We start from the raw sequence: 26,200 nt of genomic DNA on the forward strand, positions 1-26,200 counted from the left end.
AGTAACAATTTTCCATGTTTTTGCACAAAGATGAAAAAAATCTATGACAATTCCAAGTAACACTTTCATGGTGACAATTACACAAGATGATTCAAAAATGCAAAATGGCAGCAACATGCACACCTGGCTAAAGCTAGAAGTTTTTAATCCCAAAATAAGATCTGTGATTAAAAGGATGATTCTTTTTAATACTTCTATTTTTTGCTGACTTGCTTGTCCTACTTAATTTGCTTTAAATGAGACGTACATGCCAATTAACAGGAAATTGTAGAACTATGTCCTTCCAGAATCCATGGCAAGGAAGCCAAGCCAATCTGTTTGGTTTCTGAATTTTCCTAGTTTTCAAATACACTTTTGCTTTGCCCCTCCCTCTCCCAGACCCTCCCTCCACCCCCACCCTGATTCTTAAAACACTTCCAAAGGTTGCCAGTGCAAACACTTTTCTACCAATGTATAATACACACTTGAAACTGAAATCTTTGTGCAGAATTTTGAGTTTTAAACTCCTAAAGAAAAAAAAAAAAACCCTCCTTGGCACAAGAGCTGAGGAATTGTCAAGTTTTTTTTAAATCGTCAAACAGAAGATGACGAAGACTGGAAAGCACAGGTAAAGGAAGTTAAAACAAAAACAAAACCTAGAACTGCAGCTTTTATTAGCCGGCATTGCAGTCTCTCGAACACAACCACCACCCTGCTCCCGCGCCCAGGGTGCCTGCCTGGAGGCCAGTTCAGAACAGGGTGGTGCTTTCTACGAAAGGAAACAGAAGGTGTCTGTGGTGGCAACAAACAGCCCAGCTACCCACCAGTTTCACAGCAGGATCCGTGGTGAGCTTGATAGAGAGAGAAGACAGATGATGGCAAAGGGGGAAATTGTTTAAAACCCAGTTTCCTCTTGAATGTCTTTTCCCAAGGCACTGTGGACAGGCTGCTGCTAGCTGGTCGCCAGGGTGGACACACCGATGGGGACACACGCGTCTGAGACACAAACCCCGTGACACTCTCACAGCCTCATCGCCTGAGTCTCTCCCCTCGGCTGAAATGGCACTCCCTGAATTTGTTTGGTCCTTGGAGGGGTCATCAATTTTTATTTTCTGTAATATCTTCAATACAGCTATGGGATCAAAGCTGTGTTAGGTTACTGAACCTTTTCACACCAAAAACTAAAATTTTCATTATCATCCCATGTGAACCCAATGAGCAGATTTTGCTTGCTGACTTAAGAACAAAACAAAGATAAAGGGCTGAGAAGCAAAACCTCTGCTTTTTTTTCTTTTTCTTCAAGAGGAAACTGTAAGAATACATAAAAGGCAAAATTGGCTACTTGAAATCCAAGAATGGTTTTAATGTATTGGCCGAGAAAAATAAACTGCAAAGTTCTGTGAGGTCTTCTAAAAATTTACAAGAAAAACCGATGGGCAGTTCTAATCAGACTTGGATGTTATCTTTCCCCCCTTTTTAAAAACGACAACATATACAGTCCCACAAAATACAGTATCAACTTTTTTGTTTTATCTTGACTGCCAGAGACGCTCCTTTGTGATGCCTTCTGATAACCAAATGGCTGAACAAAACACACTGCTGGCCTTCATTTCTTCAGGGGCTGGTAAACAGAGGCATTGGGATCGAGTCCAGAGGGGCTGGTCTCCACAAATTTGGAAGAGTAGTGGGGGGACACGGGGCTCAGGGGGCTGGCGGCAGCACTGTACGTTATGCTGGGCATGACGGCCATGACTTCAGCTATCTTCTGTTTTAGGTCCTTGATTTCCTGGTCTTTCTGAAGAATTTGTCCTGGAAGATCAAAGACCCGCCATTAGTGGGAAGGAAGGGCTCACCCAACACAGTGCCCTTTTGGGCCCATCAATCCCAAGTGGGTTCAACTCCAGCTTTGATGGTTTGCAAGGGGAGACACTTTTCCTGTAATGGGCCAGGAAATATTTTAAAAACTGTGAACCACATACTGTTCTTGTCATTTTTTTCAAGACCATACTAAAATGTAAAAACTGTTCGCAGCCCACCAGTGGTACAAGAAAAGCTGGCAGGCCAGACATGGCCCATGGGCCATGGTGTGTGAGGGGAAAGCAACTGTGTCTAGGCAGGTGTAATGAAGCACAGAGCTTGTGCACCAGGAGCCATGTGCTGAGCTCAGCAGCTGCTCTCGACTTACGGCTCTGCCTCTCGAGCTGAAACACTGCTTGGGGAGGACGGAGCATCTCTGAATCAGGGCAAGCAATGCAACCAGCTCCCGCCTGCTGCACGGCCGCTTCTCTTCCTGTGCTTCTCCTGTGCTCTGTGTTGTTAACTCAGGAGGTTTCTGTTTCTACTGCATCACAAAGCTGTCCCTGCTCCTTCCATCTAAATCAGACCCTACCCCCTAGTCCCCAACTCCTTGATTCTCAACACACCCTAAACTTCCCTTTCTGTCACTTTCTTCTTTGTAATAATGCTAATAATCACTATGGCTAACACATATGTGCCAGACACTGTCCTGAGTGCTTACACAGACGAATTCATTTACTTATCAAAGCAACTCTCTAAGGTGGGAATTATCATCATCATCCATTTTATAGATGAGGAAACCGGAGCACAGAGAGGTGGAGTGACAGAGCTGGGATTGAACACAATGCAGTCTGGCTCCAGAGTCTGCATTCTGTCTCCTATGAGTGTTGAAATGGGTGATGGTTAGTGCCCCATCGGAGAAGGCAATGGCACCCCACTCCAGTACTCTTGCCTGGAGAATCCCATGGACAGAGGAGCCTGGTGGGCTGCAGTCCATGGGGTCTCGAAGAGTCAGACACGACTGAGCGACTTCACTTTCACTTTTTACTTTCATGCATTGGAGAAGGAAATGGCAACCCACTCCAGTGTTCTTGCCTGGAGAATCCCAGGGACAGGGGAGCCTGGTGGGCTGCCGTCTCTGGGGTCGCACAGAGTCGGACACGACTGAAGCGACTTAGCAGCAACAACAGCAGCAGCAGCAGCAGCAGTGCCCCATATCTCTCCCCTGGCCCACGAGCTCTGTGAGGGCCAAGACTGTCCCCCCTTTTTCGTCTTTGCCAAAACCTTAGTGTCTGGCTCAGTGCAAAGCTGAGACCCTGCAAGGTATATATCCTACCAAAGTCATTCAGTTATCAATGGCTGAGCAGGATTTAAACCCAGGACCACTTGGTTCCAAAGCCCACGTGATCTCCACCATGCTTTGATGCTCCCTGGTCCACCAGGGGAAGAACACTTAGGAGGAGCCCTTTTGAAATTTAAATGCTGAAAAAAGTAAGAGGTTGCATTTGAGTTGCACTCATTTTGAGTCCTACAGAAGATGGTAATGTATTTGAAATCTAAGAGAGCCTGGTGGCAGATTTTAAACAATGATATAGTAGAGATGAAAGCCATTTTGGAACCAGGATGAATCAAATGATAGAGAAAGCAGGAGAAAGGCAACAAGGGGTTTGATTTAAATTACAAAGTTGGGTTCCTATTAGAATATTCCGAGCATGACAGAAGAGAGAAGTAGTGGGGAAGGCAGAGGCAAAGAGCCGCAGAAAGGAACTGCTCCCCCCGGCTTCCTTCACGTCCCCTCAGCTTCCAGTAAGCATCAAATACCCTCCTTCTCTTTGAACAAAGAAAGCCTCAGATGAATAAAATAAAATAGTGGCATCTGATACACGAGCCACTGTATCTTCTTTTCCATGCAGATTTAAGCTTGGTTTCTTTAATCAGTAACGTACAAACATTCCCAGAGCTTTGGAAAAGACAGTTCTCTCTGCTTCTCTGTGGCTTTGCAGGAATTTCTGGGCCAACAAGGAAGTATAATCCGTGCTGAGAAGCCAAGCTCCCCTCGGCTACAATGAGACCAGGTGCTGCTTCTCTCCAGGAGGTAACCTCTTTCGAGTCTGCAAATCCAAGCAAACAGGAGGAGGCAGAGAGAGGGTGGCCACTTCTCAGGGAGCTGAGCCAGCCAGGCAGAAAAATACAGTGTGTGCTCAGAAGTCTGGCTCTAAAGCAGGATTCCCAGGAAGCTTCTTTTTAAATGTCTTTCCTTGAGTCCGCAGATTCATAGGCCTGATTCTCAACCCTCTTCTCTTCCTGCTCTGTCGCTGCCATCCCAAGCCACGCCTATGGCTTCACTGACCTTTCACGGGGTATCCCACCAGCCCCAGGGTCTCTGGCCCTCTCTCTGGGTGTAGGCCCCAAATTCCCACTGACTGATGAAGACCTTCAGCTCAGTGTTTGGGAGGCAACTCGAGATCAAAGCATCCCACACCAAACTCACTTTTTCTTCTCATTCCTTAAATCTGTTCCGCTCTTCTTCCAAGGTTTTAGCAGCACTGCTGGAACACGTCACCCTCTCTCCTGAAAACCCAGGAGTTACATCCTCTAGTATTGTTTCATTCACGGTCCCCCTAATCCACTCTCTTCTTCCACATCCCCCAGCTAAGGGTCACTGGACTGCTCCCCTGGACGTTCTCAGCACTTAGCACTTTCTTTCCTTTGCTTACACTGTTCCCTCAGATAACAATGGTCTTCCCTGCCATTCTCTGCCTTCAGAATTCACCCTTTGAGGTCATGTACCCACTGCTATATTCAAAATGGATAACCAACAAGGAGGACCTACTGTATAGCACATGGAGCTCTACTCAATTTTATGTGGCAGCCCGGATGGGAGAAGGGTTTGGGGGAGAATGGATACATGTGTCTGTATGGCTGCGTCCCTGCGCTGTTCACCTGAAACCACCACATTTAGTTCAGTTCAGTCGCTCTCTCTGCGACCCCATGAACCACAGCACGCCAGGCCTCCCTGTCCATCGCCAACTCCTGGAGTCCACTCAAATCCATGTCCACTGTGTTGGTGATGCCATCCAACCATCTCATCTTCTGTTGTCCCCTTCTCCTCCTGCCCCCATCTTTCCCAGTATCAGGGTCTCTTCAAATGAGTCAGCTCTTCGCATCAGGTGGCCAAAATATTGCAGTTTCAGCTTCAACATCAGTCCTTCCAATGAACACCCAGGATTGGTCTCCTTTAGAATGGACTGATTTGATCTCCTTGCAGTCCAAGGGACTCTCAAGAGTCTTCTCCAACACCACAATTCAAAAGCATCAATTCTTCAGTGCTCAGCTTTCTTTATAGTCCAACTCTCACATCCATATATGACTACTGGTATTAACTGGCTATACCCCAACACAAGATAAAAAATTTGACGTATGAAAAAAAAAAGAATTCACCCTTCAAAGTCCATTCAACGGCCCCTCCCGTAGGAAGCTGCCTTGACCTCTCCTCCGGCCTTTCAAGGCGCCTGCCTCTACCGTGTGGTGGCAGGCCTTAGGTGTGGCTTTCCCTGGTGCGGCATTTCTCACAGCATCCACCCTACCCTAGCCCTAGTACTAAGACATTATCTGCCTTCTTCACGTGCGTTCCCTCATGAAACTAAGTGAAAGTCTTCCAGAAGCAACATGGCAAATGAAAGCACAACATACTGAATGTAGAAACACACTTGAAATACACCTCCCTGGGACACTCAGTTTTAACACTCTATTGACCAGAGACATATTAACACCACAGGCATTAGTTCCTGCAAAAATCCCCTGGTCAATAATGTGTCAAGAGTGTAAAGAGGTCCCTAAGACCAAAAAGTCTGAGTGCCACTACCTGAGTGGAACCTCAACTAGAGTATGTCTTGTTTATCTTGTCTCCCTTTCACCTTCTAGTAAAATGGTTTGCATAGACCTAGTGTGAATGCTCTGCAAGTACCTGTTGAGATATTCTTTTCCTTCTACTAAGTCAACTGCTTGAAAAAATTTTTCTTCAGTCATCTATTTGTGGCTTACCAACTTCTTGAACAAAATCTAAATTTCTTTTCATTAGGTCATGGCAGGTCTCTATTCCGAAGCCTTCCAAAGCTTCCCATGGCATTCAGAATAAAGTTCTTTCCATAGGCAGCGAAGCTTGGCAGAATGTGGCTCCTGCTACTTTTGATCCTAAAAACTCTCCCCATCACTCAGGCTGCAGCCCCACTGGCCATGACGCAAGTTCCCTCTAGACACTCACCTACTCCCTCTCTCTCTTCTCCCAGTCCCTGCTCAAACGCTACCTACTCAAAGGCTCTTCCATGTCCTCCACGTCAAACTGGCAGCGCCCCTCCACCCCAGCACAGGCTCCCTTGCCACTGCTTTCTTTCCTTCACCGCACCCTTCCATGTTACATGTCTGCCCGTCACTGTCGGTCCCCTAGGGGATGCTCACAGTGTGTGGTACACAGCGAGTCTCAGTAACTTCTGCTGAGGATCAGCCTGCCCTCCAGACCCTCCTCCTCCTTCCATGCCCTCATCTGCAACCTTTGCTCCAGTCAAACAGAGCCAGCAGCCACCTCGCTCAAGCTGTTTCTTCTGTTTAGACGCCTCTCTTCCCCTCCTGCTCACTACACCGCTTCTTCACTGGGGCTAACCCCTTCTCATCACTCAAGACCCAGGTCAGACATCAGCTCCCCTGAGAAATGGCCCTCTCTAACTCTCCAGACCGGCTGAGTATCTGCCGATGTTCCCAGGGAACCCACACACCCTGTTCCACTGGCACCTTTTGGTGACTCTGCAGTTCTCTACATACTTCTGTAACACTCTGAGCTCCTTGAGCACAGAAACACATACTTTTCCCTGTGTGCCCTGCTGGACATGTTCTCATCTCAAAATTCGTCTGCAAAATGAATTAATGTGATGATTCCCACGTTCATGATGGGCACTTATCAGACCACTTGAAGGGCGAGTGCAAATGCCTTTGGTTAGAGCTCTAAGGAAGCTGCTCTCTGTGCCCCCGGGCATCCCTGACCTGGGCCCGCTGCTCGCCTACCTTGGGCAATCTCGAGCTGCCGCTTTGCGTCCCCCAGTGCGGAAAACAGGTCCAGCTTGATTCTTGTCTCTGCACTCAGGCTGTTCTCCAGGTGCTGCGTTTTATCTTGCATGGCCGAGAGGGCTGACATTAACACCTCAGTATCCTTCTCATTTTCCTTATACTTCCGAAGCTCCTATCAACATCATCAAAGCAGCAATGTTACAACACAGTTTTGGCATTGATGCCTACAAATTTGAAATCACAAATAAAATCCCACCATTACTGACCTGGCCCCTAGAACATAGAACTCTGCTGCTTCACAGGTTTAGACCTTACCCTTTAGAGGGAGTGCAAAATGTATTTATATACAGTGATTTGCACATACAGACAGTGACTGCGTTGGGTTATTTCGAGGTAACAGTGGACTCCGTCTCCAAATAAAACACTTTCTTAAAATCCTTACTCAGAACCACAAAGACCCTGTTGCCAGTTGCAAATGGTGCTATAATGCTCTAGTTAAATTAGCCAAAACTCTACTCTCAACTTAAAACTAAAAACTGTAAAAATCTTAAATTATTTTGATAGGGCATATTCCAAAACAAACCCACTTAAAACAGACGCACGCACACACACACACATATACACTGATATTTTGATATTTTCATTTTAAGAGAAACTGAAAATATAGTGAATTAAAAAATACTTAAAAGTCCAAAGAAAATAAAAATCACCCAAAATCCCAATGCTGCAAAAAATTTGATATATCTTCTTCTAGTCTTTTTTAAGCCTATGTATCTTTTAGCATAATTGAAATCACACTAAATGTACAATTTTCTAAAAACTTATATAATCTACACTTCTTCAAAAATACAATTTTTATTGAATATATAATATTCCTAAATGTATCAGTTCAGTTCAGCTGCTCAGTCATGTCCAACTCTTTGCAACCCCATGGACTGCAGCATACCAGGCTTCCCTGTCCATCACCAACTCCCGGAGCTTGCTCAAACTCATCGAGACAGTGATACCATCCAACCATCTCATACTCTGTCATCCCCTTCTTCTCCTGCCTTCAATGTTTCCCAGCATCATGGTCTTTTCCAGTGAGTTAGTTCTTCGTATCAGGTGGCCAAAGTATTGGAGCTTCAGCTTCAGCATCAGTCCTTCCAATGAATATTCAGGACTGATTTCCTTTAGGATGGATTGGTTGGATCTCCTTGTAGTCCAAGGGACTCTCACGAGTATTCTCCAACACCACAGTTCACAAGCATCAATTCTTTGGCTCTCAGCTTTCTTTATGGTCCAACTCTCATATCCATACATGATTACTGGAAAAACCATAGCTCTGACTAGATGGACCTTTGTTGGCAAAGGTCCTCTGCTTTTGAATATGCTGTCTAGGTTGATCATAGCTTTTCTTCCAAGGATGGCTGTAGTCACCACATGCAGTGATTTTGGAGCCCAAGAAAATAAAGTCTGTCACTGTTTCCATTGTTTTCCCATCTATTTGCCATGAAGTGATGGGACCAGATGCCACGATCTTCGTTTTTTGAATGTTGAGTTTTAAGGCAGCTTTTTCATTCTCCTCTTTCAATCAAAAGGCTCTTCAGTTCCTCTATGCTTTCTGCCATAAGGGTTGTGTCATCTGCATATCTGAGGTTATTGATATTTCTCCAAGCAATCCTGATTCCAGCTTATGCTTTACCCAGCCCAGCATTTCGCAAGATGTGACAATATACAGCCTTGGCGTACTCCTTTCCCAATTTGGAACCAGTCCGTTGTTCAATGTCCGGTTCTAACTGTTGCTTCTTGACCTGCATACAGATTTCTCAGGAGACAGGTAAGGAGATCTGGTATTCCCATCTCTTTAAGAATTTTCCACAGTTTGTTGTGATCCACAAACAACTGAGACTTGCCTGTGAGTGTCCAGGAGTCTCTGGCGAGGTGTGGGTCGACAGTGGCCTGCTGCAGGGTCAGGGCACTGAATACAACAGTGCCTGCACACGTCCTTTTGAAGGAAGCCACCATTACCCTTACCATAGTTTGGCCTCAGGCCAAACAACAGGGAGGGAACACAGCCCCGCCCATCGACAGAAAAATCGGATTAAAGATTTACTGACCATGGTCCCACTCTTCAGAACAAGACCCAGCTTCCCCCCTTCCCACCAACCCCCAACCAGTCAGTCTCTCCTGTCAGGAAGCTTCCATAAGCCTCTAATCCTTATCCATCAAAGGGCAGACAGAATGGAAACCACAATCACAGAAAACTAACCAAACTGACCACATGGACCACAGCCTTGTCTAACTCAATGAAACTATGAGCCATGTCATGTAGGGCCACCCAAGATGAACAGGTCATGGTGGAAAGTTCTGACCAAACGTGGTCCACTGGAGAAGGGAATGGCAAACCACTTCAATATTCTTGCCTTGAGAACCCCATGAACAGTATGAGAAGGCAAAAAGATACGACACTGAAAGATGAACTCCCCAGGTACGTAGGTGTCCAACATGCTACTGGAGAAGAGTGGAGAAATAACTCCAAAAAGAATGAAGAGACAGAGCCAAAGCAAAAACAATGTCCAGTTGTGGATGTGACTGGTGATAGAAGTAAAGTCAGATGCTGTAAAGAACAATATTGCATGGGAACCTGGAATGTTACGTCTATGAATCAAGGTAAATTGGAAGTAGTGAAAGAGGAGGCAAGAGTGAACAATGACATTTTTAGGAATCAGTGAACTAAAATGGACCGGAATGGGCGAATTTAACTCAGATGACCATTATATCTACTACTCTGGGCAAGAACCCGTTAGAAGAAATGGAGTAGCCCTCATAGTCAACAAAAGAGTCTGAAATGCAGTATTTAGGTGCAATCTCAAAAATGACAGAATGATCTCTGTTCATTTCTAAGGCAAACCATTCAATATCACAGTAATCCAAGTCTATGCCCCAACCACTAATGCTGAAGAAGCTGAAGTTGAATGGTTCTATGAAGACCTACAAGACCTTCTAAAACTAACATCAAAAAATGATGTCCTTTTCATCACAGGGGACTGGAATACAAAAGTAGCAAGTTACAAAATACCTGGAGTAACAGGCAAGTTTGGCCTTGGAGTATAAAATTAAGCAGGGCAAAGACTAACAGAGTTTTACTAAGAGAAATCACTGGTCATAGCAAACATCCTCTTTCAACAACACAAGAGACGACTCTGCACATGGACATCACCAGATGGCCAATACCAAAATCAGATTGATTATATTCTTTGCAGGCAAAGATGGAGAAGCTCTACAGTCAGCAAAAACAAAACCAGGAGCTGACTGTGGCTCAGATCATGAACTCCTTATTGCAATATTCGGACTGAACGACTATACAGTGGAAGTGACAAACAGATTCAAGGGATTACATTTGATAGACAGAGTACCTTAAGAATTATGGATGGAGGTTCGTGACATTGTATAGGAGGCAGTGATCAAGACCATCCCCAAGAAAAAGAAATGCAAAAAGGCAAAATGGTTGTCTGAGGAGGTCTTACACATAGCTGAGAAACGAAGCAAAGTGAAAGGCAAAGGAGAAAAGGAAAGATATACTCATCTGAATGCAGAGTTTCAAAGAACAGCAAGGAGAGATAAGAAAGACTTCCTCAGTGACCAATGCAAAGAAATAGAGGAAAATAATAGAATGGCAAAGACTAGAGATCTCTTCAAGAAAATTAGAGATACCAAGGGAACATTTCATGCAAAGATGGGAACAATAAAGGACAGAAATGGTATGGACCTAAATGTATATGTACCATAATTTATTAAATTTCCACTATTAAGATTATTTTCAATTTTTTTGCATTTATTAATATATACCACTGTGATGTACATCTTTGTGTATGAATCACTGGTGAGATTTTAAAATATTTACCTTAGGCTGGAATCTGAGAAAAATATTTTTAGAAAATACATGGTCTTTCCAGAATATTATCCTTCCACCAGCAACATATAAGGCCTATTTCATTGCACCCTTACCCAGGCTGTTATCACTGTTTAAAAATTGTTTGCTAATTTCACAGACTATAAATGATACTCAATTTTAATCTGTCTTTGGTGATAAGGACATATTCTTACACTGTTATCAGTCATTTGTATTTTTTGTGAATTATTTATTCATATCCTTTGCCTATCTTCTGTATATTTGAGCTTTTATTAGCAATATTTATGAGCTATTTACATATTGAGAATATTAATCCCTTATTTATAACATTTGTTGCAATATCTGTATCTGTCCCAGGTGATTTTTTTCCTTTTATTTTTCCACTTAGCGATTTAAAACAAAATGAGTTTCTTTTCCTGTGGAATTCTGACTCTTTCTCTGGCATTTCCACTGTTTCCCATATATTTCCCATGAAGTAATGGGACCAGATGCCATGATCTTCATTTTCTGAATGTTGAGCTTTAAGCCAACTTTTTCACTCTCCACTTTCACTTTCATCAAGAGGCTTTTTAGTTCCTCTTCACTTTCTGCCATAAGGGTGGTTTCATCTGCATATCTGAGGTACTGATATTTCTCCCGGCAATCTTGATTCCAGCTTGTGCTTCTTCCAGCCCAGCGTTTCTACTCTGCATATAAGTTAAATAAGCAGGGTGACAATATATAGCCTTGACGTACTCCTTTCCCTATTTGGAACCAGTCTGTTGTTCCATGTCCAGTTCTAACTGTTGCTTCCTGACCTGCATATAGGTTTCTCAAGAGGCAGGTCAGGTGGTCTGGTATTACCATCTCTTTCAGAATTTTCCACAGTTGATTGTGATCCACACAGTCAAAGGCTTTGGCATAGTCAATAAAGCAGAAATAGATGTTTTTCTGGAACTGTCTTGCTTTTTCCATGATCCAGCGGATGTTGGCAATTTGATCTCTGTCTGGTTCCTCTGCCTTTTCTAAAACCAGCTTGAACATCAGGAAGTTCACGGTTCACGTATTGCTGAAGCCTGGCTTGGAGAATTTTGAGCATTACTTTACTAGCGTATGAGATGAGTGTTGCAGATGGTGACTGCAGCCATGAAATTAAAAGATACTTACTCCTTGGAAGAAAAGTTATGACCAACCTAGATAGCATACTGAAAAGCAGAGACATTACTTTGCCAACAAAGGTCCGTCTAGTCAAGGCTATGGTTTTTCCAATGGTCATGTACGGATGTGAGAGTTGGACTGTGAAGAAAGCTGAGCACAGAAGAATTGATGCTTTTGAACTGTGGTGCTGGAGAAGACTCTTGAGAGTCCCTTGGACTGCAAGGAGATCCATCCAGTCCATTCTAAAGGATATCAGTCTTGGGTGTTCTTTGGAAGGAATGATGTTAAAGCTGAAACTCCAGTACTTCGGCCACCTCATGCGAAGAGTTGACTCATTGGAAAAGACTCTGATGCTGGGAGGGATTGGGGGCAGGAGGAGAAGGGGACGACAGAGGATGAGATGGCTGGATGGCATCACTGACTCGATGGACGTGAGTCTGAGTGAACTCCGGGAGTTGGTGATGGACAGGGAGGCCTGGCGTGCTGTGATTCATGGGGTCGCAAAGAGTTGGACACGACTGAGCGACTGAGCTGAACTGAACTGGCATTTCTTTTTCTGTGCTATCAGATGAGTGTCGATTTTCTTTTTCCCGTTGTCCAGCTGTCCCACAGCCCTCACTGATTAACCCTTGCTGTTTCATCCATTTCTGATCCACCTTCCCTACACTTTAGGCTTTGATTCTGGGTCATCTATTCTATCTGCCACTGGTTTTTTATGAGTCCCCTATAACTCAAATTACTGTAACTTTACAACTTAAGACATTAGTTTTAAATGTCCCTTTCAAGACCCAACATCAAATACTTTGTCAAGGTATACACAATCCCCAAACTGGCACTGTCCAAAGAACCGGCAGTTTCCTACTCCATGCACATGCAGTTTTCCTCCACTCCATGCCTCAAGTGGCCATCTGTGAGGCTCAGAGCCACCCAGAATGGTCAATTCCCTGGCAATCGATACAGAGTTAGGGCTAAGAAGAGGTATATCAGTTCCATAGCACACTAATTTGGCCTGTAACCTGAAAAAGTGAAATGAATCTCTGGTGAACCAAATTCTGGTATAAAACATGTCAGGGATCAATATTTCTGGCTTGTCTTAGAATCCAGTTAAATTAAATATAGCTTGAATGAGCTTGACAAGATGAGAGCTTCTTTTGGTCATATGGAGATTTTCAAACGCGATGGGGTTTGGCTTGTATTAGTAGGGGCTATCTCCTCATGGCAGCACAGAGCACAAATCTAACAGAGAAGAGGAATTCAAGTGCAATGAAGTTGGCTGTCCTCCCTTACCTGAACTTTCAGCTCTAATTCTCTGATCTGGTCTTCTTTAACCTTCATGTCCATTGTGAGCTTCTTGCCCTCTGCTTCTAATTCTCTGATCCGATTCCGTAAGGTTTCGGTGCACTCTCCCCTTTAAAAAGAAGAGAAAGGAAAAAGAATTCAAACAAGTACAGGTTTAATCATATTTCAGGACCAATATTTTTCTTGTACTCACAGAATCAGATTTCAGCTTTTGGCTCAGTCTGCTCATTCTCTCTGTACTTTTATAATTTCAAAAGTGATCTAAAATGATTACTAACTGGGAGTCTTAGATGAGCCAGATGCCAAGCTAGTACTTTTACCCATACTGCCTCCTGTACTGGAGTTGGGTTTATTATTCCGTTTTCCAGAGAAGAAAACTGAAGCTATTTAGATATAATATAATCCTGAAAAAGCGAACATAGTCCCAAGGTTGCCAACTTGTCGGTCATAGAACTGGCTGAGAACTGAGGTTTTTCCACTTTGCCAATCCACCAAGCTTCCCATCAGGCAACATGACCTGGAACACTGCACACAAGCTGAGCAAGACAGAACCAGATGTCTTCTGTCTCCAGCAGAGGGCAGTGAGCTAGGAACATTTTCACTTTTGACGGGCTATACGCATTGCAAACATCACCTTTCTTTAGGCATGATATTTTGACAAGCTTGAAGTAAATAGAAAGAGAAGGAAGCAGCATTAGAGTTGCTTCTCAGGGTTATAATAAGGAAAAACTTAAAAAGATGATGATAATAGCAAGTTCAAAGCTGATGAGCCATTTAGGCCCGGTGGAGTAGGTATCCTTTGCCCACAAAAAGGAAGGTCCAGAGAGACTCTTCAAGGTTTGAGATTTATTTAAGAATAAAAACAGCCTCTACATGAATGAGGGCTTCCCTATTGGCTCAACTGGTAAAGAATCCGCCTGCAATGCTGGAGACCTGGGTTCGACCCCTGGGTTGGGAAGATCCCCTGGAGAAGGGAAAGGCTACCCACTTCAGTGTTCTGGCCTGGAGAATCCCATGGACTGTATAGTCCACGGGGTTGCAAAGAGTCAGACTCGACTGAGCTACTTTCACTTTACTACATGAATGATGGCAAACAAGAACCATCCAAGGGTAAAAGAGCAAAGGCAATAAGCTTAACTGAAAGCAGAAGAGATTAAGGGTAGAGACTGAAACCAACATACTGATTCTCAGGCGTAAGAGCCACTGAACAATATCGTTAAGAAAATGGCATATCCACCTCAGGGATTTTTTAAAAAAACAGTAACTGTTAGATGAATTAAGGAGAGCACGAGCCACACCAGACAACTGTTCAGGAAAATCTCCTGCAATGCAAGTGCTCAGAAATGTTTACAAATCTTTAAATGATGGACAAACAAAACTCATCACATCCTAGGCAAGTCAGTAAAGGGTCTTATGAATTTGTAAAGATCCTGATGGGCCAAGTCAGCTCAGCCAGCTGCAGTCCAGAGTCTGCTGGGGTAAGGCAGGATCACACAGGAGAAAGACTTCTCCATCCCACTGATACTTCTAAAAGATGAAATGATGGTTTACCAAGGATTCTACAAATGCCAGAACTGAAAAGAAGGCTAGAAACGTGCCAAATACAAAAGAGAAAAAAGTAGAACTATATCACATAGACACAAATTTGGGGATAGAAATTTAAATGAAATAAATAATAATTTACCCTCATGCTGCATCTGTAAACCCATAACTGACCCTCACCATGCAGAAGAACTTCACCAGTCGAAAAAATGAAGAAAAAGTGAAAAAGTGAAGTAGAAGCTAAAGAGAGACAGAGAGGGAGAAAAAGAGGCTCTTAAGTCTTTCCCCATCTTTTTTAAGGTCATTTAAGTTTGCTGATGTCCAAAAAGGCATGAGCAGTCAGGACACAGTGTCTGGGGAAATGAGATTTTATCTTTCTTGCATTTTAAGATAAAAACTCCAGAAACACACAACTTAGTAATGACAGTTCTGCAAGGGAACAAAAGTCCAGATCGGCTCTCTCAAAGTATGTAGTAATATCAGTCTTACAGAAAGTGACTGGAACCCCTTTTTGAGCAGCATTTTGCCTTCCAGGTGTGGAAGGCACAGTAATTCCCTCATCCTGCTTTACAGAGGTCATGAGGGATGAAGTGGTCACGAGAGCTTGAGCCTGCACAGACGGAGTTTAAACCAGTTAACATAACAGTACTTAACAGCAATCCATCCGTGCATGATTGTCTATTTCCAGACCTGCCCAAGGCATCAAATTCCCATTCTCAGTCCAAGGAAAGCCATACAGGTGGCATGGACCTACCTTGATGCAGCAGCAAATGCGACAGCCCGGGCAGCAGTAGCTTCTTCTAACTTCTTCCTTTTTTTCTCCTCCATTAACTGCTTTTCTACAAAACTTCGGGCTTCCTGCTCAGCTTTTAGCTTTTTCTCCAACTGGCTGATATTCTGCTTATCTTTCTGCTTCATTTGCACAGCATTATGTAATCTATATGGAAATGATTGTCATACAGTTTTACAATTAGAAGTGTTCACCAAAAACCCTGGAAAGACATGGCTTCTCTTTATCATTTTAAAGCCAAACAGGAGATTTGAATAGCAGATCACAGATGTCAACTCCCAGAGGGCCCAGGGAAAATACAATCATTATTATTTAACAATTCCTAAAAACAAATAAACAAGCTACTTTACAAAATACAGAATTGGACCTAGCCTCTGCTTTACGGGGCTTTTCTGGTGGCTCAGATGGTAAAGAATTCACCTGCAATGCAGGAGACCTGGGTTGGGAAGATACCCTGGAGGAGGGAACGAGTATCTATTTCAGTATTCCGGCCTGGAGAATTCCATGGATACAGTTCATGGAGTCACAACGAGTTGGACACGACTGACCAACTTTCACTTCACTTCTGCAAGTGATCTACAGAAGGTAATCCAGAAAACAGGATAAAACAGGTCTCTAAGAGAGGAAAAGATAACTGGAGAACTAATTCTACTGCCTCGTAGAACTTCAGTCTGAGATCCAGGAAGAGCAGATGGAAGCAGCCCCACTGAAGCGGAGGGAAGGGTGGGAGGGGCAGGTCTTTCCTTGCATGAACACAATATGCCACAGCCCACTGCAGCCCTTCCTTCCCAGCTGGGAGGCGTTTTCTCCCAGTATCCCAAAATAGAACTCGTAGTTAGAAGCACAGGATGCTTAATTTCAGATAGAAATTTCAGCCACATTCTCTGCCTTGCTACTCCTCCTCCTCGCTTTATATATCAATATAAGGTGAGTTTTTCTCACTATATCAACAACGCTAGAGCCATCACACACATACATGAAACAATGGAAAGGCTATTTGTCTATAATGCTTTAGCTTTTGAGTTACATTCCCTGAAAATGAGGAAGGAATCCTCTTTCAAGGGAAAGCCCAGACAGCTCAGCACCTTCAACAGCAATCACTAGCCCAGACACCCAATGCTTAGAGATTAAAAAAAAAAAAAAAGATAGACCCACATTGAGTCAAGAAATAATTCCAGAATGAATTAATGGAAAGCATAAAAGAAAAGCAGGCTTTTGGTCTGCCTCTTCAAATAAAATCAAAGTTCACTGCCACTTTTAGTTCCAGAAATCAAAGTACAGAGAGTCTAATCCTCCGGAAACTTTCACTCAAAGGAGTAAGAGCTTCAAATTGTGGCAGAAATACTTCTGGTCAATTTTACTCAAATTGTCACAAAAGCTCAATGACTATTTTAAACTAAGAGCAGAAGTTATTAAATGAGAGAAGACAAATAGTATTATTAAACTGTTTTGTTGGGAGGGGGGTTCAGGATTGGGAACACGTGTACACCCGTGGCGGATTCATGTTGATGTATAGCAAAACCAATACAATATTGTAAAGTAATTAGCCTCTAATTAAAATAAATTAATTTTTAAAAAATTAAAAAAAAGAAAATAAACTGTTTTGTTAACATTAAATGTTTTTATAGATTTTGTAACACACTGAATATCTCATGCTAAATACTTTTAACATTTTATTTTAAAAAACCCCTCTGCTAGATTCTTTGTCATCATGAACCTTGTGCTCCAATCCCTGAAAACAAAAGTGATGCGAGGCTGCTAGGCTCCCTGCCGAAGGCCCACAAGGCGCACGTACTTGTTCTGCAGCAGCTCGTTCTCCTGCCGGAGCTGGCCCATTTCTGAGCGGATCCCTCGCTCGGTGCTTGAGAGAGAGCTGATCTGACTCCGGAGCTCCTGCTCCACTTGCCTGCTGGCCTGCAGGTCGGCCTTTAACTTTTTAATGTCTTGTTCCAGCCTAGGAGAAGGAAAAGAGCAGCATCTTCATCACTGAAGGGGCACCCCTGGGGCTCTGCGGGAGACCCTGGCTGAAGTCCTTGAGGGCTGGCTGGACGGCGGAGCATCCCGCCATCACTGCAACTCCCGTCCGCAATCAGCCTTTGAATGAGTGCTTCTGCCTGGGTCCCCATGCCTTCCCACCAGAAGGTAACTTTTGCTTCTCCTCAAACATTTGTGAACACCGACAGGTGAAGATGGTGACTTGTATCTGAGCTGCTAACAAAGGAGGAGGGGGAGGCAGAGGGAGGGTGGCTGAAGGGGAAGGTCCCCTCCCCACTGGTGAATTCCCCATGCTCCTCAGCACAGGAGATATGCTCATAGCAACCAGCTCAGGACCCATCTGCTTTGAGACATCCTGACAGGTCAGAATCTACTCTCTGAGATTCCCTCCCACCATGGGCCAAGAAGACAAGCGTCTGAGACAAGCTCCTGAAACTGCTATCATCCTTGCTAAATGATGCTCACACTTGCGGTGACTGTGACAGAAGAGCTCATTAGACTCAACAACAATGAAAAAAGGAACAAATTACATGATCTACGAATCATAAGAAAACTCCATCTGTGAAATGAAGCTTATCTTTTCAATTCTTCACTCCTATTTCCTCTATTTCTTTAAAACAGTCACAGTTTCACTCCAAGTGACATGCACCGGGGAACTATTATGTGCACGTGCAGGACTCAACAGGGTCGACAAGAAGTACATGTCAAGCCCCTTTCTTCATGAGAGGACTTTCTGAGTTCACTAGAGGCCAATAAACAGACATCTGAAATGATTAGACCATAACACAGGGAGGTCACAGTTAAATGCATGCTAAAAGGAATGACTAGTATCTCATGAGAATGTATGTGTCAGATGCTATCCTGTAGATTTTAACGGCACGGATTCATTTAATCTGTCCAACTATGAGGTAAGCTGAATAACCTTGGCAGGTTATTAGTCCATTTTTAAAGATGAAGAAACCTAGATTCAGAAAAGTCTTCAGCCTAAGGTCACACAGGCAACCTAGCTCCACAGTCCACTCTCTTCTCCCGCCGGCCAAACTGTGGCTCCATCAGCCATAGCACGGCGTGGGGAGAAGTGCCACAGGAGTTCCGAGCAGAGAAGATGGGAAATGAGCTGGGCCTCAAAGGTTGGGCAGGATTTGGAGAAGCAGAAGGGGAGGATGAGGCATTCTAAATAAGGGGAAACACTCTCAAAAGCACCACTAGCCACAGATATAGGGACAGGGCAATCAGTCTGGCCTCTGAGGAAGGGACCTACTCTGGTAATAGAGGGAGAAAGAATAGAAGGGGGTTGGAGATTGGACTGTGGAGACCGGCACTGAAGGTCAGGCCAAGGATGACTGCCAGGAGAGATTCAGAAGACACCTGTTCCTACAAACTTACAGGTAGGCAGATGTCAGTTTGCTCTGACAAGATTCCTGTGCATTTCACTAATCCAACATAGCAACAGAACCAAGATTTTTGGAGGGTAATGGTGATTGCTCCTTAGAACTGCCCGCTCCACAGCCTAGGGCCTTACAGATATGTTTCATGAAACATTAAATCCCCAGGGCTCATCAATCACTGCGATCAACACTTACTAAATGCATACACTGTGGCCGGGTATTCCTTACAAAACCAAAGAGCGGCTTTATTTACTTTTTTCCCTTCAGCCACCTGAAACTAAACCTCAAAATCAAAAAGTCATGCAACATCTATTGTTATTTCCAGGTGCAGGAGCCGAAAGAGCACAGACTAGAGACCCCGTGTTCCAGAGGCACTGCCGGGTCTCCTGACACAGCTCGGTCCCCAGGGAAGGGTCACGAACGGACATCACGCCACACTTTCCCTATTACCAGGGTTATTCCAGTTGAATGTACTCCCAAAACGGCTCTAAACAATCACCAACTGGCATTTATACCATCCCCACACCATCCCTCGTTCACCCAAAGTAACCCAAGGGATATTTTCCAAAACAGGTCGACGCCGTCAGGTTATCTCCATTAAGAAGTCTGGGTGAAAAACGTGTTAGCTAATTTATCTTTTTGAGAAGTCAGTTTCACTGCCTGAGGAGTACATTTTTAGTCAAAAAAGGATGAGCTTTAAGAAGAGACTAGGGACTTAGCATGGTTTAGAAATGGGATAGAGGATCAGGATTCTAGACTCAGCTATGGTGCCAACTCTGTGACCCTGACCAAGGCATGTAACCTTTCAGGACTCAGTTTCTCCATCTGAGGCAAAATGATCTCTAAAGTTCCTCTCAACTTGGTCTAGGATTTCTAGGCCTGACACACTTACCACTGGCTGCTGATCTGCTCCTTCAGATCAGCAACCTAAGCTGTACCATATGTAGGGCCCAGGAATCAAGTTCCACACAACCTGTTACTGGGGCAAAGCATGTGCCGCAGTTGGGAACAAGAGAAAGATTAAATACACAAAGGCTCTGTGTGTGTGTGTGTGTGCGCACGTGTGCTCTCAGTTCTGTCTGACTCTCCGAGACCCCACAGACTATAGACCGCCAGGCTCATCTATTCATGCAGTTTTCCAGACAAGAACACTGGAGTAGGTTGCCATTTCCTCCTGCACAGGATCTTCCTGACCCAGGGATCAAACCCATGTCTCTTGTGTCTCCTTCACTGGCAGGAATATTCCTTGCCACTGTGCCACCTGGGAAGCCTCTAACGTAAATGTCAGATGTCGATAATTTTGAAGTTATTACTTTTTTGCATTTTTTAATCTACAAAAGCCAAACTTTCCCACCATGAACTAAGAATAACAATATTCTGAATGAAACTTTCAGAGTTCCTTGAAAAATGTAAAAAACAAGGGAGTTAGTGAAGTTATGAGAGCAAAACAAGCAGAAATATCAAGAGTGTAACTTCTGGAGATCACAGAACGCTAAACAATATCTTCTGTGTGGAGAGCTATGAAAATTTTGTCAAAGACATATAGCAGTACAACATAAGAGATAAAGTGACATGGTTACAAGGGTGTGTTTACTTTGTGAAAATTCATAAGCTGTATAATTAAGATTTGTGCATTTTTGTGGATGTGTGTTATACTTCAATAAAAGACTTATTTTCAAAAATTAAATAACTTAAGCTCACAAGGTATAGAATTAAAATGCTTCAGGATTTTCGTAACTGCTGCCATTAGTTCTGTAAAACTATGAATGACTGTTTTCCAAATCTGTTACTTAACACCAGCATTCCCCAGTTTAAGAAACACTGCTCTACAGGAAACTATAACAACATGTAAGATAACTTAATGTGCTAAATGGTAAATTCTCAGTAATTTTAAATTTATGAGGGGAAATTTTTCATTCTCTCTCTGCAGAAAGCATTAATTTAATGTTGAATATTCACTATATTTTAAATCTTTACTGAGGTAGGTGGTAAAATGATTTATAATCCTTTACTGGATTTATGTTTTTATTGGAAAAGTGATACCCAATCAAAGTAAAAAACTGCATACAACAGAAAAGAATAAAAATGTAAATAACTCATAATTCTTTCATCCAGACAGAACCACTATTTGTATCTGGTTTACTTCATGTCTGCATGTCTCTCTTTTCTCTTTCTTAACACACATAAATATTAATATTGCTGACAGAGTACCACGTGCATAGTTTATCTTAAGCACCTTTCCACACTATTAGAAACTTTTCACAAACAACTGCTGCATAATATTACATTGCACAGATGTACTGTACAATCCTACTTTTAAAAATATACCTCAATCCCTGCAAAAAATGTAAACATGAGTTTTTAAAGAATTATGTGCATTAGTAAATTGAACTGAATTGAGCCAGTCAAATGCCAGGGGCATTTATTAGAAAGATAACTACCTGTTATAATGGTATATTTAACCCTTTTGTGTTGAAGATCAGTACTTACTAGGTAAAATGCAGATATATAATTTACTGGTGAGAAGCACCAAGAAGTACTAATTAAATGGTATTAAGAGGTTAATGCAAAATCTTCAAATGTATTCATCGGATTGTATTAAAATGTCAATAGCTGCAACCTAAATTTGAAGCAAGTGGTCAGGAAGAAAATGAGACAGAAGTAATAGTTTATAAACCTTAAAACTAATTTCAGTAAATAGGAGTCAAAAGAAAGGAGGATGCACGCTCTGCAGCCCCTGAGCCACAACTGCGGAAGCCCACACTCTAGAGCCTGAGCTCAGCAGAAGCAGCCACCGCGGTGAGGGCGCCCAACCAGAGAGCATCCCCCACTTGCCGCAGCTAGAGAAAGCCCGCACGCAGCAGCGAAGACCCAGGGCAGCCAAAGATAGATAAATGTTTTTAAAAAAAAGAAACGAGGCAAAAACATTCATCTCCAAGCTTAAACCCATTTATCAGAGCTAATTCCTATTTTCCTCCCTACGCAGCACAAGATTAAGGGATAAAAGAGAACTTTTCCTCCAGCAGAGCTACAAACTCATCCAAAAAAGAGAAATAAAGGATCACACAGATCTTAACCACACTTTGGAAAGGGCTTAGGCAGCGAATAAATGCACTCCCTCCTTGCCCAACTCCTGTGGCACCAGTCATCCCTACAAAGGCTGCCCCAGAGTGCTGCCACTTGGGATAGAGACAGGGCACATGGCAAAGCTGGAGTCTATGTGTCCAATAAATACATCCACTTGGGCCCCGTGGGACGAGCCAGGGGTCTGACCAACTCACAACATCACTTATGAGGTCCAGGCACCTTTCCGAGCCAGTTTATTCATAAATTCAAACTCAACTTCTAAACTTGTGAAGCTACCTCTGAACTTCAGCACACCACCTAACTCACAGCCCTTCCACTTACCGGCCCAGCTGACTTAAGGGCAAAACTGACACTCCAAACCTCACCTCTAGCTCCTCTTCTCCCTTAGCCCACTCAACTGAGGTAAGTTATAATGTAAATGGTTAACAATTATTTAATTTTAAGGGGAGATTTTACAGTTTAATAAGGGGTAATTTCCTAGCCTACCAATAAGTATGAAGCTCAAACCTCAGTCTTTCAAGGCAAGCTAGGTAGAAAAAATATCTGTGAGTATCTTGAAGCACACTTGCTGGTAAAACAAAGTACAGTATTCATGTGTCAGCTTTCAGTTGAAAGAAGTATTGTTTTTAAGTATATGAAAAGGTAGGGAGATATCTGACTTCCCTGGTGGCTCAGACAGTAAAGCGTCTGCCTACAATGTGGAAGACCTGGGTTCAATCCCTGGGTCAGGAAGATCTCCTGGAGAAGGGAATGGCAACCCACTCCAGTATTCTTTGGAGAAGGCAATGGCAACCCACTCCAGTACTCTTGCCTGGAAAATCCCATGGACGGGGGAGCCTAGTAGGCTGCAGTCCACGGGGTCTTGGAGAGTCCGACACAACTAAGATATTTATGTCTAAATGTTTGTAATCCTCATCTTTGGTGAATCACTTGAATTACAGCCACAGTACTGACTTCACTGAAAGTATAAAAGTCTCCAATGTGTACAGCCAGTACCTTCACATTTTAATAAAGCCTGAGGTGTTATGAGGCCTGATTGAGAATACACAAGAACTTTAACACTCTGGGGCAATAAATTTCTCCAGGAAGTGTGCGTATGTGCTAAGTCACTTCACTTGTGTCCGACTTTTTGCAACCCCGTGAGCTGTAGCCCACCAGGCTCCTCTGTCCATGGGATTCTCCAGGCAAGAATACTGGAGTGGGTTGCCATGCCTTCCTCCAGGGAATCTTCCTGACTCAGGGATCGAACCTGAGTCTCATGTCTCCTGCATTAGCAGGCGGGTTCTTTACCACTAGCACCACCTGGGAAGCAAGTTCTGCAAAAAAGAGGGAGACTTTTCTTAGCCAGCACTTCACCTGGGAAGGACTAGGTTCCCCACATACTCTGAGTCACACTCCACACCCATTCCAGAAAACAACCTGTATGTACGCCAGAACGACCCCATGAGGCCATCAGGAAGACAAGGAGCCTTGGCTCTGATGGTTATCTCTGAATTCTAAGAAGCTCTGACAGAGATGCTGTAAGCCCTGCAAGAAAACACAGAATTTACAATGCTGCTCGCTCTGTAAGAAAAGGGGCTTCAAAGCTCATCTCCAAATTATACAGCCAAGTGACTGAAAGATGAGTTTTTTTACACACACCCATCATACCAGCCAAAACAATTCACTCGTTTCCAGACATCTCGTCTTTAATTATACCATCCCTCCTGGAGGAAAGGCCTCTAATTTTCAAACCTCACTCATTCAAGGCCCAGTTAAACAATAAAAACAAAAATGGCAATAGAAACATATACATCAACAATTACTTTAAATGTAAATGGATTAAATGCTCCAACCAGAAGACACAGACTGGCTGAATGGATACAAAAACAAGGCCCATATATATGCTGTCTACAAGAAACCCACTACAGACCTCAAGACACATATAGACTGAAAGTGAGAAGATGGGAAAATATATTCCATGCAAATGGGAAGCAAAAGAAAGCTGGAGCAGCAATCTTCGTATCAGACAAAACAGACCTTAAAGAATACTACAAGAGACAAGGAAGGACACTACATAATGATCAAGAGATAAATCCAAGAGGAAGACATAACAATTGTAAATATCTATGCACCCAACACGGGAACACCTCAATACATAAGACAAACACTAACAGGCATAAAAGGAGAAATTGACAGTAACACAATAAGAGGAGGAGGCTTTAACACCCCACTCACACCAATGGACAGATCATCAAAACAGAAAATTAATAAGAAACACAAGTCTTAAATGATACATCAGATGAGATGGATCTCATTGATATCTTCAGGACATTCCATCCAATGCAGAGGAATACACCTTCTTCTCAAGTGTTCATTCTCTAGTATAGACCACATCTTGGGTCACAAATCAAATCTCAGTAAATATAAGAAAATTAAAATTGTATCAAGCGTCTTCTCCAAACACAATGCTATGAGATTAGATATCAATTACAAGAAAAAAACTGTAAGAAACACAAACACATGGACAGTAAACAACACATTTCTATATAGCTAACAGGTTACTTACTATGTAAGTAATAACCAGTAATTTTAGTTATTATTATAGTAATAATTGTTAATATTTATACTATTGGTTATATTATTAATAATATATTAACATTAATTAATATAATTAATTATAATATTAATAACATCAATATTATAATTGATTGGTATAATTAATATTACTACTAATAATAACTAGTAGTAAATAACTAACTAAAGGTTACTGAAAAAAATCAAAAGGGAAATCAAGAAATTTCTAGAAACAAATGACAATGAAAACATGACAACTCAAAACCTATGGGATGCAGCAAAAGCAGTCCTAAGAGGGAAGTTTATAGCAATACAATCCTACCTTAAGAAACAAGAAAAATATCAAACAGACAACCTAACTTTATACCTAAAACAACTGGAAAAAGAAGAACAAAAAAACCCCAAAATTAGCAGAAGAAAAGAATCATAAAGTTCTGAGCAGAAATAAATGAAAAAAAACAACAGTAAAGATTACTAAAACTAAAAGCTGGTTTTTTGAGACGGTAAACAAAATCGACAAACCTTTAGCTAGACTCATCAAGAAAAGAAAAGAGAAGAATCAAATCAACAAAATGAGAAATGAAAAAGGAGAGGTTACAATAGACAATGCAGAAATATAAAGGATTATAACAGACTATTATTAACAAATATACAGCAATAAAATGGGTAACCTGGAAGAAATGGACAGATTCTCAGAAAAATTCAATCTTCCATGATTGAACCAAGAAGAAATAAAAATTATGAACAACCCAATTACAAGCATTGAAATTGAAACTGTGATCAAAAATCTCCCCAAAAACAAAAGCCCAGGACCAGATGGCTTCACAGGAGAATTCTATCAAACATTTAGAGAAGAGCTAATGCCTATCCTTCTAAAACTCTTTCAAAAAATTGCAGAGGAAGGAACACTTCCACACTCATTCTATGAGGCCACCATTACCCTGATACCAAAACCAAAGACAACACAAAAAAGAAAACTACAGACCAATATTACTGATGAACATAGATGCAAAAATCCTCAAAAAAATTTTAGCAAATAGAATTCGTCAACACATCAAAAAGCTCATACACCACGATCAAGCTGGGTTTATTCCAGGGATGCAAGGATTCTTCAATACATGCAAATCAATCAATGTGATACACCATATTAACAAACTGAAAAATAAAAACCATATAATAATCTCAATAGATGCAGAAAAAGTCTGTGACACAATTCAGCACCCATTTATGATTAAAACTCTTCAAAACATGGGCATAGAAGGAACTTATCTCAACATAGTAAAGGCCATATATGATAAGCCTACAGCAAACATTATTCTCAATGGCTAAAAACTGAAAGCATTCCCCCTAAGATCAGGAACAAGACAAGGGTGTCCACTTTCACCACTATTATTCAACATAGTTCTGGAAGTCCTAGCTACAGCAATCAGAGAAGAAAAAGAAATAAAAGGAATCCAGATTGGAAGAGAAGAAGTAAAGCTCTCATTGTTTGCAGATGACATGATACTGTACATAGAAAACCTTAAAGATAGTATCAGAAAATTACTAGAGCTAAGCAGTGAATTTAGCGAAGTTGCAGGATACAAAATCAATAAACAGAAATCATTTGCATTTATATATACTAACAATAAAATATCAGAAAGAGAAATTAAGGAATCAATCCCATTCACCATT

The 26,200-nt window shown here is 42.4% G+C and overlaps 1 protein-coding gene across 2 annotated transcripts in view; it reads right to left on the minus strand.

The window, feature by feature from the left end:
• Positions 1-636: 636 nt before the first annotated feature.
• MACO1 (macoilin 1) overlaps positions 637-26,200 on the minus strand; it is a 66,402-nt gene continuing 40,838 nt past the window's right edge. The window contains exons 7-11 of one of the 2 annotated variants that reach the window (XM_019981077.2): positions 17,296-17,454; positions 15,465-15,647; positions 13,157-13,277; positions 6,835-7,009; positions 637-1,788 (exon numbers count right to left, since the gene is read on the minus strand). In XM_019981077.2, the coding sequence (XP_019836636.1) occupies positions 1,586-1,788; positions 6,835-7,009; positions 13,157-13,277; positions 15,465-15,647; positions 17,296-17,454 (841 nt within the window). In that variant the 3' untranslated portion in view covers positions 637-1,585. The remainder of the gene's footprint in view (positions 1,789-6,834; positions 7,010-13,156; positions 13,278-15,464; positions 15,648-17,295; positions 17,455-26,200) is intronic. The other variant, XM_070776303.1, reaches the window with a different exon arrangement.

The sequence above is a fragment of the Bos indicus genome, chromosome 2 (genome assembly GCF_029378745.1).
Source record: "Bos indicus isolate NIAB-ARS_2022 breed Sahiwal x Tharparkar chromosome 2, NIAB-ARS_B.indTharparkar_mat_pri_1.0, whole genome shotgun sequence".
Classification (NCBI taxonomy): domain Eukaryota; kingdom Metazoa; phylum Chordata; class Mammalia; order Artiodactyla; family Bovidae; genus Bos; species Bos indicus.